Source organism: Mixophyes fleayi, chromosome 5 (genome assembly GCF_038048845.1).
Source record: "Mixophyes fleayi isolate aMixFle1 chromosome 5, aMixFle1.hap1, whole genome shotgun sequence".
NCBI classification, from domain to species: domain Eukaryota; kingdom Metazoa; phylum Chordata; class Amphibia; order Anura; family Limnodynastidae; genus Mixophyes; species Mixophyes fleayi.
The window spans coordinates 230,236,897-230,259,472 of record NC_134406.1 but is presented as its reverse complement, the minus strand read 5'-3'; the positions used below and the strand labels follow the sequence as shown (position 1 = coordinate 230,259,472).

The window sequence follows — 22,576 nt, the reverse complement described above, 5'->3', positions numbered from 1 at the left end:
TTTGGCGGTGTGATTATATCTATCTATCTATCTATCTATCTATCTATCTATCTATCTATCTATCTATCTATCTATCTATTTATCTATCTATAGTGGGGTATGGGGTTATGCCCTATACGGTCACTTCTCCTACTACCTTCAGTGTAAAACGATCAAATTCCATTCATTTACATTTGAGACAAGATAGGTAAATCCCTGCACAAAAGAAAAAGTCTTCAGCTGAATTATTGCTGGGAGGGGCAATTGTAACTATTATTGATAAGTTTGATGAGTAGTAGTAGGGAGAGTAGCAATAGGCCCATCACAAAAGTCTGCTTCTGGCCAGTAAAACCATTAATATGACACTGGGGTGAATCTATTGATCACAATAATGTGCAATTCTGCGATTCATATTGTGGCGCTGATGGTTGTGTCAGTACCAATATTTTGCTCGCACAAATTAAATGTTTTTTTTTCTTTTAAAAGCTAATACAGTGATGTAAATAAAACACTGAATTACTCTCCAGCTGGACCACGGTGTCAAATAAAATGTACAATATGAAGGTAAGAAATGGAAGTGTATTCACAAAACAGGGACACACATCAATATACTATACTGTACTAATATCATGTATCTTATGGATATTGTGGATGAATCTTTACCAAATATTTTATGGCAGAGAACCGTCTGGGTAACTGAAAGAATATTAAATTGTAATCTAACCTATCAGAATGAGGAATATTCATGGTGGGGACACAGGCTGTGTGTTCTAATCTGAAGCTTCTAATTAATCCTTATTCTGTTTTGTATGACTATAAAGATAACCTGTCATTTATAGGAGCAAGAAACCATTTTGATAGTTAAATCAATAATAACCAATTCTTGTTTAATTTAGTAGATATTTTTATGGTTTCCTTTATAAAAGACATCATCAAGTATATAAGACAGTTTTACTCTACCAGATCAATGAGCTTGAATTGTAAGTGAGGTTTGTGTACAGTACATAGAAGTATTTAGCGTTTGGAATTTTTCTGTAATTCTAATTAATTATAGCAACGATTGATAGGAATCCCAGCATAGGGGCAGGATTAGTAAGTGGATAATATCAAAATTTAGAACCACTGACAGATATTTATTAGCTATACAGTATTTTTTTGGTTATTATACAAATAACTGAAGATCTATGCAGATAGGATAATAGGTTCATATTTTTCACAAAGCTCTACACCAGGCCTGTCCAACCTGCGGCCCTTCAGGTGTTGTGAAACTACAAGCCCCAGCATGCTTTGCCAGTAGACAACCAGTTGATAGCTGGAAGGGCATGCTGGGACTTGTAGTTTCACAACATCTGGAGGGCCACAGGTTGGACAGGCCTGCTCTACACAATCAAATAAATAACATGTTTGCTCAGTAAATTCAGCTGAAATCTAGAACAATATCTTTACAGTTAGTTTTAATTCTTCTCTTGCACACATGTCCTTACAGCAGCATAGCGGTAACATAGTACTCATTACATTATTACTAGCATAGCGTGGTCATAGCACACAGATGCAACATGGTCACTGACCTGCGGGATATCTGCAGAAGAGCTGATTTTCTTACCAGCCACTACCACATGCTCCTTAAGGCTTCCTGCTGCTGGCTCTACTTTCTTTACAGTCATTTCCTTAGGAATGGAGGGACCTATTTGACCCAAAGCATCACTCAACAGGGCCTTGTTTGGTTTGGATTGTTGCTGTACTTGGCTCTTATACCAGGCAGGGTAAAGAAAGTTATCTGAGGTTTCTGCAGCTGGTAGCACTTGAACATTAGGACTCTGTTGAATACCAGTTGGCTCAACACCACCCTTTATCAGGACAGATAAAATAAAAAGTATTGTTATCTTTTGGTATGCGACCCCTGGTCTTCTGTACACTGTGCATGGATAGATTCAGCTTATAAGGTAACGTAGCACAGAGCAAGCACCATCCCAAGATAAAAATAAAGTGTTATTGATGAAGATGATTGTTTTAATAATTAAGTGTTTAACTTTAGTGCACAATGTAACAGCTTACAATAATGTTGTTGATCGAAGCTTGCGTTACATGTAAGAGGGCCACAGACAAAAAAGAGACAGCAATAGAACTCAACGTAGGTAATAATAAAGTTGGAGCAAACTTTTATCAGACACAAAAGCATGCAATGTAAACTGAGTTTAGAACAATACTGATCAAAGGCCATTGTGTGAGAACAGAACTGGAAAGGAATTCTTCTTTAGACAAGGTCTACGGTTGGCTGAAGGACAGGGATTGTGCAGTGAACACCTCACATCATGGGTGGAGCCTCTCAGCTAATATTTGTGTTTTCCAAGAATTCATGGGTCAACAAACTGTAATGTGAAAGGAGGAAATCCTTATTTCTTTTCAGTGTTGCACAAGACAGAGACTCAATAAACAGTATATCTCCTCTGCGTTACAGCTGACACCAGTGTTGGCTAACCTGTGACACTCCAGGTGTTGTGAAACTACAAGGCCCCTTCCAGCAATAAGCTGCTATATATTGGGAAAGCATGCTGGGACTAGTAGTTTCACAACACCTGGAGTGTCACAGGTTAGCCAACACTGGCTTACACAGTTTGGCAATGAACAGTTATGTACAAATGGGAAGTAAAGGTGGACACGTCCAGTTGCTTGACTTGGGCACTAAGGGGTGTAAATGGGTGATACTGTGGGGCACAATTTTTGGAGTCAGTAGATGACAGCACACAAGGTCATCGTCCCAACCTCATTTTCCAGCTGTTCCGAATTAAATCTGTAAGATCCCGATCCCATGCAGTGTTTTGCTTCCAGAATGACCTAATAGGCTGGTAAAATAGAGTGCATATGGGCGCCATAACAACAACATAGATAAATGGTAATTCACTTTTTATTTTTGTAGTGAAACAAAACATTTTATACTTTCAAGTAATCCTCCATTTTCACAACATCATTTCTAAATTCTAATAAATCCACACAATGCAGCAAGATATTCATTTCCAGAGTAGTCACACATATACTTGTTAAGTTAAACGTGGAGTTTCAAAACACGGGTACTATAATTCATATATCCGCCTGTGGTTTAATCAGGCCAGGGCATGGCCAGTATAAATCACTAGTAAGTAAGTAAGATGTAGAGAAGCCCTTTATTATTCTTATAGAATTAACAATGGCATAGTGCCCCTTCTTCACTGTGATATGTGACAACACTACATTCACAACTACATACTATAAAGTGAATTCAGCAAAATTTTCTACAGATTAATTTTCATACTCACACCTTATTTTGCATGAGTGCTTGCACTAATTTCCTGCAACGAGTTTTGTTTTCCATAAAATTCTCATGTTCTTGACTAGCATAGCCTTAGCAATTCTCTTTTAATTACCGTATATACTCGAGTATAAACCGACCTGAATATAAGCCGAGGCACCTAATTTTACCACAAAAAACTGGGAAAACTTATTGACTCGAGTATAAGCCTAGGGTGGGAAATGTAGCAGCTACTGCACTGTATGTTATGCACATTATGAGAGAGAGAGATGATTGGTATCAATAGCTGTAGACACCTCATTAAATATGGGTATATCTTTGTATCCCAGTCAGGGCCTGGCTCTGTTCTCCCAGTCACTTCGGCTACTGACAGCGGGTGGAGGGTAGCTGGACTTGCACTTTCAATAACTACATAGCACAGACTCTCTCACATTATGTGGCGTTCGCTGGGGTGATCCTGGTCCCATTCCACTAACCAGGTGATTGACATTTCCCTAGTGTCCACTTGCACAAAGCTCACTTCCGGTAACTGGTAAAAATCCTAAAATTGCCTTTTCTTTGTCCTCTGGTATGTTGTGTTTCTCTTTTACAAGAACCTCAGCATTACCTACACGGGACATGACAGTTACCCTAAGCCAGGAAGTCTGGTTAACTAAACCAGCTAGCTGATGTCTGTGTGCCCACAAATTGCACTGCTCTGTAATGTATCACTGCAGTCCCACCTAGGTGTGTGCCCAGGACTAAGTGATTACACAACTGCCACCAAATGTGAGTATACCAGGGGTAATAGTGTGCCATTTTGAGAGATAGAGAGAGAGAGAGAGAGAGAGAGAGAGAGAGAGAGAGAGAGTTTTCAGCCTTTTACTTACCTCTGCATTGGAAGGCATGTGCATTCCACTGACGGGAAGTTCGGCATTAGGAACGCAAGTTTGCGTTCCAAATGCCGAACTTCCTGTCAGTGCAATTTAAGAGCTGAGGGACCGGACAACAGGTAAGTTCACTTGTGTATAAGCAGAGGGGGGCTTTTTCAGCATAAAAAATGTGCTGAAAAAGTCGGCTTATACACGAGTATATATACGGTAATCTAAACCACTGAGCTCCACCTATGAATTGCTGTTAATGCAATTCTACTAACGGAATGAACAAATAAGACATACAGGACCTCATTTAGAGTAGGACGCAAAGTCCGTTTTAGGCGCATCAAACAAGAAAACACTACCACACTTGTGCAGCAAGCACCATATCCGCCTGCATCTTGGACGCAATTTACAATGGTGACAGCTTGCGGCTCACTACGAGAGCATGGGCGGAATTGTGAAGGCGTGACCCTGTAAGTAAATCCTAAACACAGTGAGGCGCAGACGCAACAAACGTCAAAAAAGGGCTAAAGCTATGCGGCAGGAATTAGGTGGCGCAAGCGTTAGCTAGCTGTGGGAACTGCTCGCAGCTCGATAGGGTATTACGAGTGGGATGTAACTGGGGTTGCACGCCCCTCATAATACCCTACCAAGCTGTGGCACACTCCCACTCCTACACTTCTTAAGCGCACATTGCGTCCGACTGTAAATGAGGCTCACAATGGTTAGTCGTTGTAGACTTATTACTCATTTGAAAGATTCTTGCCATAAAGTTCTACATTTATACCGTAACTGGGAAAATGGATAATCACGATGTGCTCTTCTAAAAACAAAGTATCAGATGGTTAACCTGCCAAGACATTTTTTTTTTCTTCAGGAGAATGAAAATCAAAAGTTTGTATATTTCACAATAAAATATTAATATTGTTCACAAGCTGCTGAAAGTAGTCCAGGACAAACATGATTCAGGTTATTCACAAATGATAATGATTCCTAATTAATGCCAGTTCAGTCATTTTTCTTCCATCATTAATGTCATTCACACCATCAAGTATGAGCAGCTGTGTTAGAGATGACTGTGTAGCAGACATGCTGGAAATAAATGCGATAACAAAACAGCAAATAGTCACAATGTACAAACACAAAAAAGAGCAAGATACGTTTTTCAGTAAAACTGAAACAAGCAGCAAATATAATTTCCGCACAACACCTAAATATTGGTATGTTTCATTGAAAGTGTTTGTGCTAGCTATTCTGCTGCTTACAATTTATATACCTGGCCTTAAGCATTTGCACATGACTGGTGTTCATTTTAAATGAAAAATATTAACATTTTTAAGCATTATGCGATCTACGAACAAGGTGACTAACACTAACTTAGACTTTTGAATGGATTGAATTTTGAATTTGAATCTTTATTTATTGACTTTATTTTCCTGCTCCCAAAACTTGGTGCCCAAGACAGCTGTCTAAGGCTGCCCTTTCCACACCCCTTTCCATTGTAGTACCCTATCAAGCTACACTATTATTTTGCCTATTTCGACTAAGTGATTTGCTAAAATGACCAAGCCTCTTAATTACCTGCATTACCATAAAAGTTTCCCTTTTCAAAATGACTCTGTAATAATTTATCTAGGTCCATTGATTCAAATAGCATTGTGATAACTAATTTTGATTGATATTTTTACATTTTAATTCTAATGGATGGCAATTTTGAATACAGATGTGTGGCTTGCAATAGAGGCAACGAGTTAACTTATAAAAAAGACTTACATTGGCAATGCATAATAATTTATCACTTATAGGGGAAATTCAATTGGCCGCGTTACTCTCAAAAGTATTGTGTCAGGCGCCATCCCCGCTGTTCCCCTGCCTTACGGGGACAGACGCCTGCTGACTCTGGCCGGGGCACCCTGTTGCCTGTCAACAGGTGCGCCGCAGCTTCCGCCGGACCTCACTGTCGGGCGCATGCGCCCTGCTCCATCCCATTGCCTAGCAACGGGACACTGCGCCTGCACGCAACGTGCCTCTCCTCAGCCTCCTCCAATCACTGGTTTGCTGACACTATTTAAACCTGGCTCTGGCGCCATTAGGGTGTCAGAGTAACAGGTTCCTGACTCCAGCGTTTCCCTGTGTTATTCCTGTTGTGACCCGGCTCTCCTCACCATTCTCTAGTCTCTGCGTTCTCCTGTTGTGACCTGGCTTGTCGACCATCTTCCATTCTGCCTGCCCCATATTGTTCCGTGACCTTGGCCTGTTTGACTATCCTCTCGGATTCTCCTATTGTACCTCGCCTCCCGATTGGCTTCCGACCCGGACCGTCTGACCCTCCTTACCGCTACACTGGCAACTGGCTAGTAGGACCGCGACCTGCGTGCCTCGAGCAGCGAAGTCCAAACCTCCTTGTGGGGGTCCCTGGCAAACACCATGGGCACGTTAGACTCCGCACATGCTAGTTCAGTAGTGCTAATACCGGTTAGTGGCTTCTAGTTCACGACCAAAGCCTGACACGTGGCCTGCGCACTATTGCCGTTACTATGGTAATAGTGCGCATTATTACTGTTAGTAGAGTAATTTTTAATGCAGGTTTTTGCTTGCGGCTCAGGGAGCTGCGGGCAAAAATCTGGGTTAAATTACCATATAAGCGGTAATAGCGCGCAGGCTGCATTACTTTTGAGAGCAACGCAGCCAATTGAATTCCCCCCTAAATGATAGTACAGTACAGGATGGTACCAGCAGAGAATGCATTTGCCTAATCAAATTATCACTAGCCAAAGCTGGATCGTATAGAAGAATACAGCAGCAGAGTGTAAGGAAACCATTGAGGTGTCCTTCAGTTGAATGCACAGGATAGTAACACATTCATGGCTTGGATGTCACTTCTACTATCTATATTCTAGTCGGTATCCCATATTGAAATTGTAACTATTAGACAAAAATAAATAATATAATCATCAATGAAAAACTGATTTCCTTATTTCCTTCTTAGATGATATATGACCTTATTAATTCCTTAAATCTACTAAAAGAATTGAATTCATGTTTACAGTTCTCTTCTAATTTTTCTTCCAGAAATAGTTGATTTCACTAGTTTAATTTTTCTGTATCATAATGATAATACTTTTATATGTAAAGCCCCTGAATTCTTAGTGGGTTTAATGATGTGGTAATAACAGTGTAACACTTGCAAATAATTACATGATTAGTTTTATGTTTCTTAAATTACTTGTGGAGTGGGGGAACTTGGTGCTGGCTGAGCTGCTTCCTGAGATTGTGTCTGCTCTTCGTTGGTGCTTGTAGATGTAACTGTGGTCTCAGGTGCAGGCAGAGGATTCTGAGTCACTCGCTCTGTTGTGTCCTCTTCACCAGAAGACTCCGTATGAACTTCCTCTGCTTCCTCGCCTTCACCTGCATCCTCTTCTTCCTCCTCATCTTCTATATAGTGAATAAAGAGAATGTATCAGTGATTCAAGTATTGTCCAACGAATTCTCATGTTGTCTAGTGACGGCATTAAAGCCAATTAAAGACTTGTTCATAAGTATGTGCACAGTGCAAATAATTGGGAAATGAAATAGACAGTAATATAGTTAATGTTTGAGTTTGATCATTATTTAATATCACAAAGTGAAAAAATATAGGCATTAAACTTTGCTATATGCTTCAGTTCTCATCTCAACAACATACCTGTCAGACTGTGTAAAAATTGGGTGAGTTCACCATACACCCTCTCCCCAAATCACTCCTCCTTTGTAACCTTATTCAAAATGCTTAGTATACAGTACAAACAATTCCATTAAGGGGATTTTTACACCAATAGATACTGTATATACTCAGCTGATATCGGGTGGGCTGCATTTGTAAAGTGAAAGCTGTATATTGTAGTTAGGATGGGAGTTAGGAGGTATCCTCAAATTACTTTATAATGTGTAAAGTGATCTCTTGATAGACAACTAATTGTATGTTTAGAGAATACAAACGTATAGTTTTGGCAGCAAGCTCTTTCATTGAAAATTACGCTTTTGTTTCATGAACGAGCAGCTTAAAAGTCCCTTAGATTATGCATACAGCCCACTGTTCTGATAATGCTTTATGTACATGAAACCTCTCAGGCAGATGTAGTAAATAAAACTAATTTTCAAGAAAATCACTAATTTCCTGTAATATAGAGCACTAGCTGTTAAAGGGTCTCTATGTAACTATATTTATTTCCCTTTGAATTTCTGTAACATAGATGTTAAGGAATGACTATATAAAATATTACAGGACATAGTTTCTATAAGGGTGTTAGTAAACCTGCTTACAGAGCTTACCATGTAATAGGTTGCTACCATTGCTTGCCTTTTCTTCCTTATAAAACCTTTATCTTCTCCAGGGCGTAAATGTATCACGCTGAGAGTTTGCAGCGGGTTTGAAAAGTGGAGATGTTGCCTATAGCAACCAATCAGATTCTAGCGCTCATTTTGTAGAATGCACTAAATAGTTGATAACTAAAATGTGATTGGTTGCTATAGGCAACAGCTACACTTTTCAAACCTGCCGGAAACTTGCAGCTTGATACATTTACCCCCAGGAGTTCTTTTTTAACCTCTCCGAACACAATAGTTTGGGAGCATGGCCATATCTGTGACATCATTTTGGCGAGGTCAGGTCAGGAAAGGATCCAAAATGTGTCAACAATAAGAGCAGGCAAACACATGGTATATACAACAGCCACTGTTTGCATACAAACTGCAAAAAGCAATAACATTAAATTATGTCTAGCATATACATTTCTTGGTGCTAGTCACAATTAGGCAGATCGGTTTTTAAGGTTACAGAACCTTTATAGTCTCTGATTAATTTTTGTACTTAACACCACTAGTTGTCAACAAGTAAACTACTGAATGTAAAATTAATATACAGTATATGGTACATACCCCTATAAAAGTCAATTTCACGAATTATTCGTTCTTCTCTGTTGAGGTCTACTGTAAATTGATTCATAGTTTCATATCCAGACTCAATTTTTTCCATTTGAAATCCTCTTGACGCATCGGTCATTCTAAAATACACAATGCAATATTTACGGTCAAAGTCAGAACAACAATTAGGTGATTGCACTATAAAATGAAGTACTCACTTTTGTAGCAAACCTTTAGAATTCTGTAAAAAATACAAATAAATATCAAATTAGTAAATGCAAAAATATAAATATTTTAAATAATTATATCATAACTCTACAATAATATAAAGTTATTTTCTGCAATATTTTTGCATATGAGGGAGTTACTACCAGGCCCCCTTCAACTTCTGGTCCTGTAGTGGCTGCACACCCACTTAGGAGGTAATGTTTCCATTGTCTAACCCTCTAATGATGGTCGGCTGCAGTAAGAATTGTCGTTTTAGCCAGTAGGTGGTATTGTGGGAGCACCCAGCCTTGTGCTAAGAGTTTTGGTCTAATCCCAGATCAACCTGGTGATGTACATTGGGGGAAGGGCTGTGCAATAAAAGAGCGGCCAGCTTAGTCTTGATGAACGTATCCCAGACCCACCTGGTGCAGAAGGATTGAATTGAGGGGATGAGGAGAAATTGAAAGTTCCAGAATAAGGATCAGGGAATCAGTTGATTATGTATAGATTGAGGGTCTGTAACTACTAAGGTGTCTAATAAATATTTTGATTAATACAGGAGGAGGATATGAATGTGTTGTTTAAAAAAAAATTAACTTTATTTTCCAAATGTGTTCTGAACAAGTGCTCATTAACCCTAGTTTACTATACAGGCAGCATCTTACTAATAGCATGCAGACAGTGAACACTACATGGGGGCTTGGCTAGCCTCCAGATACAGACAGGGTTCCATGTGTCTATTCCACCTTTCAATCAGATGTCCTCCCATGCACTGCTGGGGGCAGACAGGAACCCTCAACAAGTAACATGGGAAGATTAGAGCCTCCACCAAGATCCTAACCCCCACCAAGCATAAGTGGGTCTCAAATCTCAGTACTAGGCTGGAGGCTATTCATTTACACCTGTCCCCCACCAATCCAGGGGTAATGGGTTAGGGCCCACACCAGTAGACTGAGGGCCAGTTCTTGTCCTGCACTTTACCCAAGGTCAGAGGGGGACAGAGCACTATCCTAGGGGCCCACTATCCAGCTGGCAGAAGAGGACAGAACAAGATAAAACTGCCAGTGCAAGGCTGGTGGTATTCACTTGCCCCAGCCATTCCCCTATCTAGAGGATGAGTAAGTATTTCAAGACTCCCATAGCTCTGGTTAGGAGCAGAAGGAACCTTCACAGACAAGGAAAACAGATTACCCCAGCCGCACACTGTTCTAAGTGGGGCTTTGATAGAGTCCCGGAGGTCCATTTAATTTGCAGTAGTCATACCACCCACCCTCCAGGTTTTCATGTCACTGAACTGGACGGTCATTTTAATGTATTTATTTTCGCTCTTTAACCGTACTGTTCAATTCCACCAGTCATAATGGCGTTATATCACAGGTTATTAAGAAACATAACATCACAGCAACAACCATTTCCAGCTCGTCCTCACTACTCATCATGTAGGACTGCTGGGTGTAAACTGACTGTTTAACACAGTTGCTCAGTAAACTACCCATGTAAAGTGTGTCAATCAGCACTGAGATGTGATAGTGGGTCTTACTCCATGCTTTGTAAGAGCACAGCAACATTTTTAGATGTTTGTGTGACAGGGGTGTGAGCAACTATTGTATCACTTTTTTCTTAGAGACGTCAGTCTATAAGAAGCTTTGAAGTGGGTCGGGCCTGTGCGCTAAAATGTTTACAGGCCTAGACAAACCTGTAGCCAATCAGAAAATGACAGCGTTCACAAAACAAAAGTTAGCAGCAATTACATATATGTGTGAAGCATTCCTCTATGGGAAATTTTTTTGCACCTAACTTGTGTATTTAAGGAATATTTTAACCAGACTCTGTATCAGCCACTTAAACTCATGATTTATTCTGACACAAGAAATAAATAATACAAATTCATAAAGACTCACTTGAAGGAATACTGCCATTTCAGGCTCTTCCAAGAACTGAATTCCTGATTCCACCAGCTTTGAAACCATTTCCGTATGTTCTGCATACTTCTTCATTAAAGACTTAACATATTCAAGTTTCTCCTCTTGGTCTCTGGTGATAACCTGGGTCAGTTCACCTTTTCTTTCTTCAAGAAGGGCATATAAATAATCAAATTTCTCACACAGCTGTTCTTTCTGTCGTCTGCAGTTTTCCTGAAAGACAAAGAGCTCCACTTAGAAATATTGAATGCTGGTATTACCGGCAATAAAGTTTGGCGATGCTGCCTTGCATACTGTAAGTAGCTAAAGTGAAACTAAAGCTGTAATATGTCTATTGATGTGAAGTAGAGGGGTGAGGAACCTTTCCCACCACAAATGGTGAGAGCACCGTGGTGTCAGTTGTCGGCAGTGTTTTTATTGGCACTGCATGGAACCAGCTCTGAGGGGAAGGGAGAGACCAGGAGGAAGCAGTCAAACCTGTCATGAGATAAATATTGTGAATGTGTGTTTGTGCAAGTGTGTGAATGTGTAAGTGTGTGTGATTCTGCAGAGCAGGTAATTATCTGTGGGGTATTCATGTAATATGGTACGGTATTCATGTAATGTGGGAGGTACTCTTTTAAAAGGATTGGTGAGGGCCGTTACTAAAAGGACTATAGGGACTAATAATGCAATATGGGTTCTCTACTAAATGTGGGGATACTAATATAAGGTCAAGACTCATTAGGGGAAATAGGCCTATTTATAAAATGTGAATACTATTAATTTAATGGCATGGCAGGTTGGGGGAGAAAGTAGGCATATTTATTTAATATGTTTACAGCTGCTATTGATATAATGTTGGAGCCGATTTGGAGGTATATGGCCTAATCCTTTAACATGGTATTATTAGTTTAATGTTGTAGCTGGTTAGAGGAAAGTAGGACTATTTATTAAAAGTGGGTGTTATTGATTTAATGTTGGGCTGGTTGGGGGGAGGGAGGCCTAAAGTGTTCACTTGTTGCTGAACTTTCCAGGCGAATAGTACATATCTCTTTTCCAATCTGGAACCCTACAGTACAGGATTCAGCCAAGCATCAACAGTGCTTAAAACACCAGCAGCAGCAGCAGGTAGAAGAGAGATTGTCTACCATGTACCCTGTTTCTTTTGGGATTTACCTGTGTTGTCAAGACCTTGTCCCACTTCACACTGCTTTGCTCATGAAGGGTAGCTGCATGCACCAGTGGTGTACAGAGCTTTGCCATTGTATTTGAAGTAGAAGGACTTTAGACTGCAGTCTAACACTGTCTTAAGTAATAGCCACACCCCTTACATGTTGGTTACACCACCTTGGATGACCTCTTACCAGTTTAATCCCATCCACTGACTACCGCATACAGAATATTTCCCAAGGACATTTTATATCCCCAACCTGCCCCTGGCCATAGATGAAATAGCACTTATTAGGTGAGTGTTGCATAAATATTAAACACAGATAATAAGTATAAATATATAAATATTTTTTTTTATGTTATGCATATGATAGTATCTTGTAATCCATATTCAATATTGCAAATACTACTCTCTCTCTCTCTTACTGATTTATTGGTTATATCAATAGCTTCCTGTCTGGTTATATTTGCTGGAACTTTAATATGATATATATTGAAAACATGACTTTGGGCCTTGTGAATGACTAAATAAATCGCTTGTGTAATTGTAACAGTATCCTGAAAAGTTGGAACAGCCCACCTAAATGTCACATTGATACACAACACTAAATTCTTGAGCAGTTAATAATACTGGTGTGCAGAGATATGTCTACATGACATGGACTGAAATAGGTGTATTGTACTCCTGCTTCCCTATGCACTCAGCTCTCCTGTTCTCTACCTTTCATAAATACAACATTATCAGTAATTCATAGTTTTGCCATAAAGCTTTTGGTCACACACAATGAATAGTAACAATCCATTGAGGCTGATGGACAAAAGCTACAATGGCAGCCACAGTTTCCAACAATAAAACTGTAGAACTTTAGACTTTTATAAATAATTTTATCGACACAAAACAGAAAACAGCTCTGCCCAACCAAGGAGTAGGTTTACTAAAACTTCTAAATAGGAAAAGTTGAGGTGTTGCCCATAGCAATAAATTCTATTCTAGCTATTATTCATTTTCTAGGACGTACGAGATAAATGATAGCTAGCATCTATTGGTTGCTATAGGCAACACTTACACGTTTCCTTTTTGTAAATTTTAGTAAATCTACCCCTAATGTTAAACCTAAATCATGAAGTGATAATTACCATTTACTTTTCCGTATGTGGTATACAATGCAATATAACATGTTCATTATTATTTTTTAAATATGCATATTTAAATCAGTATCCTTTTTCCAGCACACTGATTACTATGTTAATAGCACCTTCTTTTTAGCAGATTCATTCAGATGAGCTCACTTTGGACCTTGTGGAGATTAAAAGCCAAAATCACTTACAGTCACACTATGCATCTATTGAGTAAATATAGGATAATATATCAAATACAGGTGATTTAGAATTTCAATTTTATTCTATTTTTTTGCATTTAAATTGTTCTTCTGACCCTATCTCAAACCAATAAACCTTCACATTTAAATCCAATAAACATTCACATAGCTTTCACTACATCAGATAAAGCCAGCTCACGAAACAATGACCTGAACTGATATGTGACCAAGTCACTAACTCTTTTCATTCTTAGCATTGTGACACTTGGAAGAATAAAGTGAAAGAAGATTAGTCTTATAGTGTAGTTCAATTAGGATGCTCTTTCTAAAGGCCATCTCTGAAATAATCAGTCACCTGTGAGGTCATTCACAATATTACGTCTGTAAATGATATGATGCTACATTTTAACTGTGTACTGTTCCAAAATATTACATTTCATGGCTAAGAAATTTAATTTGAATATGCTTTTTAATTGTTAGCATTTGTTTGTTTTTTTCTTACGCTTAAACAGATCTATTACTTTATGCAATTACAAATTTTAAACCATTTGTAAAGAGTTATACTCAAAATGCAATGGGTACGAAGTTGATTATCTCCTGTCTGCTACTGTGTTTTAGCAAGTACGCTGTAAAATAAGTATCTATTAATATCTCTAAGGAAAAACACCAATGTCCCTAGCTATTCTGCTGTCTGAGGTGGTGCCCTTCATATCAATTACACTGAAATAGCCGGGCATTCGGCCAATGTGCCCGAGAATCCAATGTGACATGGTCTGATGCGGTCATCTTCTGACCTGATGTACTCTCTGTCCCAATCAACACCTGGTAGATCTCGGTCAGATATTGAGCAGAGTTGATGGTCTTTCTGGACCCAAACACATTGGGCTTGAGTCATTAAGGAGAGCAAAGCAAAAAAAAGAGTAACTTTGCACCTGGGGAAAACCATGTTGCATTCGAGGGAGAGGTCAATTTAAAATGTGGGGACAGATTTATAGTTGGGGTAGGGCATGTCCTAGATCAACTTTAAATTTCAGTGTGAAAATAAAGCTATCAAGTATTTGTGTGCTACATGAAAAAGCAGACAGTATTTTCCTTATGTGCAAAATAATAAACTAACTTGCAACCCTTGCATTGTAACATGGTTTGTCCAGGAGCAAACTTACTCCTTTTTATGCCTTTGCTCTCCTTAATGACTCAGGCCCACTGTGATTTGTAATCAATTAGATCTCAAATGACCTAAATGGTCATCAAAATTGCGGCATCTATGGGCACCTTTAGTGTGGTGTGCAAGATCAATTTTGGCACTAATCATTACATTTTAATTAAGTGTATTTAATAAGGAGGCTGGCCAAAGCAGCCTAGGTAAGCAATGCTTACACACCAATATTTAACATGGCTTCACAAGTTGAAGGGAGCACTTCATGCTTTTGCAAAACAGACTGCTTAGTCTTCAGCTTCAAGTAAAGAGGCTAAGAAGGTAGACATTTCTACCAATGGTAACTCTCTTTTCAGAAATATGTGATACACAACTTTACCGACATTGATTGCCAGTAAAGCCATTCAACATTCAGGTAATTGCTATTCAACATGACATTACATATTTTGAATCAGAAACATAATTTTTCACTTTCTGCGGGGAATTCAATTAGCAGCAAAGTGTCTCTGGAACGTCCGCAGAGGAGATCTGACAAAAATCTCACTTTTCAGTGCGAGGGAAAAGGAGTGGAGCTTTCTAATGTATTTGCCGGCAACGTGCGTGCCGCGATGTCCGTGCGCCACAGCGCTGCCAATTGAATCTCCCCCTATGACTACATAGAAATTGAATGATGGACTTGACCTTTATGTCCACTAATAGTTGCTGAATATTCTTGAGACAAATCTTTAACTGTGCTTGATGTAACCAGTTTTTAATCAATCTATAAAAAATGAAATATTATTTAATCAACAAAGAAGACACTTTTTACTACCCTTATAGTGGCACAAATGACTACTAGGAAATGATTACAACATAATGGGCTTCATTTCGAGAAAATCCAGCTAAATTGTGCAGCTCTGCACATGGACAAACCATATTGCGATGTAAGGGGTGCAATTTTATTTTTACATGCAGGGAAAATACTGCCTTCTTTAAATGTAGCACACAAATTCAGGGCAGCTCTATTTTAAAACTGCCGTTTAGTATTTGCTAGGACACGGCCTGTCCCAATTCTAAGGGAGTGAGTCAATTATCCGGGAGGTGCTGTGATAGCATCGTGCATTTGGTGCTCAAGGCTGCTACAGAACCTTGCAGCTAATTGAATTGTCCCCTAAATGTCTGCACAAATTACATTTGCCCCCATTCCCCTGTAGCTCAGCATGGTTTTACCAGGGAACAAAATTACAGCCTTTACTCTGAGCTCTAAATGGAACCCAGTGTTTTCAGGAATCTCTGACTAATCCCATTTTGCATTGAAAATGGTTTCAAGCATCAATCACCTTCCTCCCAAAATTGGCCAATTAGACATATTGTAAAATGATCTTCTAAATTATTGATGGTACCAATGGTGTTGAATAGCGCAATGCCTTTGAAATCTTGTTTTGAAGAATACATAGTTAAAAACATGACACGTTACATATACTGGCACCAACACAAAATAATAATGACGACCCGTGCATGGCACTACTCCAATTTGTACTGCTATGAATATAAGGTTTCCATTTACTCATATGTAATATTACTCGCTTTAACCTTGTTTACAGCTTGGTGACGGCAACAAGGTCACGCTGCGTCTGTGGGAAAATTCTTATTTGGGACGGTCATCTGCTCTCACGCATGGACTGACTGAAGAGAATGCCGGAGGTTTAAATAAGAAGAAACCATAGAGTTAAATCTATTAAATCCCTAAATGTAATCTCTGCTCAGATGTTAATTCCTTCTGGACAAAGAGCATACATGTGGGTGGCAGTTACCTTCCCCGTTCCACAACAAATGTCATCCAATTAAACAGAAGAACAGGGAGAGATGCTGGACAATCTCAGACTATACAACTCTCATAAAAATAATCAGTTACCACAACAATCAATTCACTATCTTCAAACAGATCTCAAATAGAGCCAGAAAACCTGGTGAAAATTCTCCTAAAAAGTAGACTAAACTAAAAACATAACCAAGAATACTCAAGAAAATGTATTTAAAGTTGTCTTAAATGTAGGGTTATCCTAAATATCTCTATTCTACTTCCATGATTCTCATCTGATGTCATTTTTAGGCTTTTAAAACTATTTTTTTTTTATACAATAAAAACTATTTTTTAATATGTCAAAACATCTTTCATCATTTATAATTTATTTGATCATGCTTAAAATTTGTTATCACAGATCAGATTTTTTGTGTGAGATAAATATTTGGATCGCTGATTTTTTTCTTGATGGTGGAAACATGCCAAAAGTGTCCCCCATTGTTCCGAACTAACAAATGCCCAATTGATGACCTCACTACTCAACAATTAGAGAAATACTGTACTCTCGTTTATCACCAAAAAAGATAATTTCTTAATGAAAGTGGATTAATAGATATCTTTTCTATGTAAAAAAATATATTTGCTCTCTGAATTGTATTTTAAAAAGGCAGGCACTATACAGCTGCTGCATCTATATAAAGTTATAGGGTGGTGTAGAACACTGCTTTTTTTTAAATATTTTAGATTAAGACTCTTCTTATAAGGTGAACCCCATCTATCCAAGAGTGTTCCAAGTAATATAAAATATAGCCAGTTTTCTAGCTGAATTTCTTGTAGTCTGCAAGAAAAAGCTGAAAGGTAAATCAATTATTCCAGTAATGCATTGTCCAGGATGTTAGCCTAGGGACCCATCAGAATTGCTGGATGGGCCTCCACAACCTGATTAAACTGTGATTCTACAAACCTGAATATCAAACTACGTATCAGTGTTGCAGTGTTTCACATTCCTGTAATTCACACTGAGCCTGTTTTCATATGACCTCATTTACAAAGCGCACTGGGCGCTCAGTACAAATGCCTTGGTTTGCACTGGAGTGCCTAGATCCACTCAGCGCACTTCAAGGTGCATGTAGAGGCTCGCTTTGCTACCGTGTAAATGTCACACGAGGAGTACAGCATCCTAAAACTTTAGTACTACCCCTCTCGCTACATTTCTACTAAAATACTGCTCTCTTTAGCCCCATTTATATTTTAAATTAATAATGAGTGTGACATTGCAATTATTTTTATTACATACCTATATTGGGCAAAAATGTTCCTAGACATGAGATTCTTCTTCTTCTTCTACTTCTTCTTCTTTATTTATACTCTGATGACATATTATTCTTATTTTTATTATCCTTTATTTAGAAGGCACCACAAGATTTCCACAGTGCCGTACAGAGTACAAACATTTACCATACAGGGTAAGACAGTACAGAACAATAAACAAATAAAACCAAGACTCCAATAGCTCCAAGCATAGCAAGTACAGTGAAGTTGGAGCAGAAGAGAAGGTATAGAGACAGGACGGAAGAGGGCCCTGCTCGTAAGAGCTTACAACCTAAAGGGAGGGCAAACAGACAGCAGGCACAAGGGGAGTCAGTGGATGGGGATAATGCGCAAGAGGAGCACATAGAGGAACAGAGAAGAGAGAGCTAAGGAGCACAAGCATGGAGAAGGTTAGGTGGATGGCTGGTAGGCTTTGAGGAACAGATGAGTTTTGAGTGCCTGTTTGAAGGAGCACATATTAGGGGGGGGGCGGAAGCCGGATTGAAGAAGGGCGAGGAGAGAGTTGTCTGAAAGGAGCCTGGTAAGGCTTTTGCAGACAACCCGCAAATAATTTAGAGGTAAAGGGGAAGAGTAAAATGGGGTGGTAGTTAGCGGTAGAGGTGTTCAGCAGAATGAGTGCACTGCTATATAGAGAATATATTAATTCAAATTGACTTTTGCCTCTTTGGTGCTTGCAATGTAATTTCCCTAACACAGACATGCAAACATACACCCCAAGGCCAATTTCATGGGAAGTTAATTAACCTACTGTTTGTTTTTAGACTTTTCCATTGAAGTGTAATTGGAAGCCAACATTTTCAAGGCTTTAAATTTACAAGTCAAGACCCCCATCTCTCCCAGCTCATAGCTGGTTCAAAATACAGGGCCTAATGTGTGTTAATTACTATGTGCCATTCCATGCAACAAGGAATACAGCTGAAAATACACCCTTCCCACTCCTTAATATAATTTCAGCAATCTCACTCCACAAATTGAAGTCTTGTTTTGCACTTCTCCACAAAGATGGCGTACAAGGATGTTGATTCTTTGTTTGGTAGAAAACACCCCCGCTCTGCCCAACTCCTTCCATAGGATGGGACAATTGTCTTCTCCTCTGCAATTGCTACTATCTTGCCCCCCTAACTATGGCACTTTGGCAGAAATTAATACGGACAGCGATAGCACAGTAGCACAATGTTCTATATTCAAAGTTCTTGGGTGGTGTGAACCACCCTGTTTATGACAATAAGGGGACCTTACCATGATTGTACCATATTAATGTAGATATTTATTTACTATTATGTAATGGGATGCACTAAATATTTTGCATTGGTCTATTCACAATTTTTGTTCATTGTTCTATACATAATTTTTCAGGTGAAGTTTCCTTCTAATTTACCATTTTACTGTAAGACCTATTGCCCACCATATATATGGTCTTGGTAGCAGTAGTAGAAAATGCTTCTTATTTCTAACATGTTTAGGATCAAATTATGTTGATACTAAGATATGACCTACAGCAGTGGGAGAACTACCATGGGAGCAAAGTCAAATGGTCTAATGGTGCAATTGTTTTAGAGTATGAGCCAACAAATAGAGAAGTAAGCCATTTAATAAATGCTGGCATTGTTTTAAAAATATTGGTTATGGCACTAACCCCAAATATACTCACAATAAAAGTTAATCCAAAATTACCTCTTTTCTAAACTCAAATTAAACTTTTTGCTTGTTTTGTATTATTTCTGTCAGGTTTTTTATGTAAAGTTCTTTATCACTAATCCACAGGAAGACGTTGATGGGTGAGCTGCGTGACAATTGCTATTTGTCACATAGAAGGCTACCTGGGCTTTACTGGGAAAATGATCCCCAGGTGCCCTTCCTGTACTTTCCTGTCTGTGGATGGGCATGACATGGCAAACCAGTATGTCAAACAAAATATAACTAAATAAATGAGATGAATTTAGATCATTATAAAAGAGAGCTTTTGCAGATGCCCTTATAACAAAGTAAAGTAGCAAATAACAATGGATTGAAATTGCTGCTCACATTCTTTATATACTCTATTCTGTAGATGTTTTCATTTCAAGCATTATTTTATTTCTATAACAGATTTATTTAATTGCCTCCAAGAGGGATGCATTAGGACTGGTAAAGGCATTTTCATATGCACTTCAGCACCAGGATAGTCTACATGCTAGAGCAAAGTGTTCTGCCTTATGTCAATCCCACACAGCAAGAAGGAGCTGAACATTTTTATGTAGTAAAAAGCAAATCAGACGACATCTGGAGCTTGTTTGGTTGCAAGGGACATTAGAAGAGACAGACTTGGCATATTCAGCATATCCTTGCCTTTCATATGTAGGTAGATGTATACATGGAGGGATGAAACCAACATAATTGCTCAGAAGCTGTGAAATTGCAGGACTTTCCTTACAAATGAAAACACCTTGAGGGCTCGCACACACAAGCATTGGCGAACAGCGCTTGTTAAAGAATAGACCTCGAAACCATGTACTTCGTCCTCACTTTCAACATAATGTTTTCAAAGTTTCCGTGCAGCATAGTGTACTATATACTTAAGGAGCATTGTCATAGAATTCCATTCTATTTTATCCACTGTTAACACCTTTGAAGCGGACACTTGTAAAGCATTGTGAGGGTACAGGTCTATTTGCCTATATTATTTCTTTTTTACTTTCAGCATCAGAGTGAATAAATAGACCTTATGAACTTTGCAAAATTAATAAAATGAATATCTATGTGCACAAGGCTTTAAATAAATGCTTTCATTTCTTACCCTTACATTTAAATGCATTTTCCCAAAGTATCAATTGTTCTGGAAAGCTATTACATAAATCAGTAACCATCGATATAAAGTATTACATTTAGTAACATCAGGGTGGTCTTCTTAGCATGGTTATCTGTGTGAAAATGTGTGACTAGTTATTGCTATTGGGCACCCCTGGAGTACACACACAAGAACTGCATTTTTCATTAAAAAACTGTTGCAATATCATTACATTACTTTTTACATCGCCATTTAAAAAAAAAAAAAAGTCTTCACATATGTAGACCAAACATGTTTCTGGCTCACGAGACAGCAGGGGCGGGCTGGGCTGGAGCACAAAAACCTATTTAGGCCGCTCTCTATTTCTTGGTGGCTGGCCCCTCCTGCAGGACCAGCCACCTTCTCCATTGGCCTCGGATCCTCCTACCCCCTCCCTCCCCTCCACACTGTGTGTCTTCTACCTGAGTCACATGGAACGCGCACCACGTGACAGGTGCCGTCCCATGTGTGAAGAGGAACATCCGGGCGGCATCTGGAATAAGGTAAGTGCCGGTGGGGAGGTGGTTTGTATGTTTGTTTGTGTGTGTGTGTCTGTCTGGCTATTGTTTATTGGTTTGTGTCTGGCTATTGTGTGTTTGTGTCTTTCAGGCTATTGTTTGTTTGTGTCTGTCAGGCTATTGTTTGTTTGTGTGTGTCTGGCTATTGTGTGTGTGTGTGTGTGTGTGTGTGTGTGTCTGGCTATTTTGTGTGTGTCTGGCTGGCTATTGTGTGTGTGTGTATCAGTACATTGTGTGGACCAGTATATATTGTGTGTGTGTGTGTGAGGGGGCCAGTGTACATATATTGTGTGTGTGTGTGAGGGGGTCAGTGTACATATATTGTGTGTGTGAGGAGGCCAGTGTACATATATTGTGTGTGTGTGTGTGCGTGTGTGTGAGAGAGGGGGCCAATGTTTATAGTGTATGAGAGGGGCCAATGTATATAGTGTGTGAGAGGGGGCCAATGTATATACTGTGTGAGAGAGGGCCAATGTATATAGTGTGTAAGAGGGGGCTAATGTATATAGTGTGTGAGAGGGGGGCAATGTATATAATGTGTGTGAGGGGGCCAATGTATATAGTGTGTGTGTATGTGGGAGGGGGCCAATGTATATAGTGTGTGTGTGTGTGTGTGTGTGTGTAAGAGACGGGGCCAGTATTTTAATATAATGTGTGTGGGGGTGCAGTAAATGAATATAATGTGTGAGGGAAGGGGGATCTTAATTTAATGGTGAAGTGCAGGTTGGGGTCTAATTATGGGTGCTATTTTATTTGTGGGTGGTGTGGCAATTTATTAGTGGGGCCTATGAAGTTAAGATGGGGGTGATTGGACCTTTAATTTAATGCTGGGGTGGTTTGAGAGCTGTTAATTGAATGTGGGGCTGTTTGGGAAAAATTGGGTTTATTTCTTATATGTGATTATGACTTATTTAATGCCTGGGATGGTTGTGGCAAATGGTTATATTTATTAAACGCAAATGTTATTTAATTTATTGCTGGGGCTGTTTGGAGGGAGGGAAATAGGTTTGTTTATTAAATGGGAATGCTATTTAATATTGGGGGGAAATAGGTCTATTTGTTAAATGTGTATGTTATTAATTTAATGTCAGGGCTAGTTGGAGGGAAGTAGATCTATTTATCAAATTTGAATACTATTATTTTAATTTTTGGCTGGAGGGAGGCTTTATGAAACGTGGGTGTTATTTTGATAAGTTTCTAAAGTTCATGTTTCATGTACCCATTTTTTTTCCAAATAGGGCCTCCAACATTCCAGGATCCAGACAAGCAGGAACTGATCAAATGACACCAACAGCCACAGTTGGTAAAAGTGACAAGAACAGGTAGGAGAGATGAACAGTCTGCCAACTGTCCTGAA

At 39.1% G+C, this 22,576-nt stretch overlaps 1 protein-coding gene across 3 annotated transcripts in view; it reads right to left on the bottom strand.

The window, feature by feature from the left end:
* The window catches only part of TRIM55 (tripartite motif containing 55), a 98,221-nt gene that overhangs the window by 17,989 nt on the left and 57,656 nt on the right, over positions 1 to 22,576 (bottom strand). Inside the window, exons 5-9 of one of the 3 annotated variants that reach the window (XM_075213589.1) lie at positions 11,133 to 11,366; positions 9,243 to 9,265; positions 9,040 to 9,164; positions 7,349 to 7,557; positions 1,548 to 1,826 (exon numbers count right to left, since the gene is read on the bottom strand). In XM_075213589.1, coding sequence (XP_075069690.1) covers positions 1,548 to 1,826; positions 7,349 to 7,557; positions 9,040 to 9,164; positions 9,243 to 9,265; positions 11,133 to 11,366 — 870 coding nt within the window. Of the gene's footprint in view, positions 1 to 1,547; positions 1,827 to 2,827; positions 5,215 to 7,348; positions 7,558 to 9,039; positions 9,165 to 9,242; positions 9,266 to 11,132; positions 11,367 to 22,576 lie in introns of those variants that run through there. The other 2 variants (XM_075213591.1, XM_075213590.1) reach the window with 2 other exon arrangements.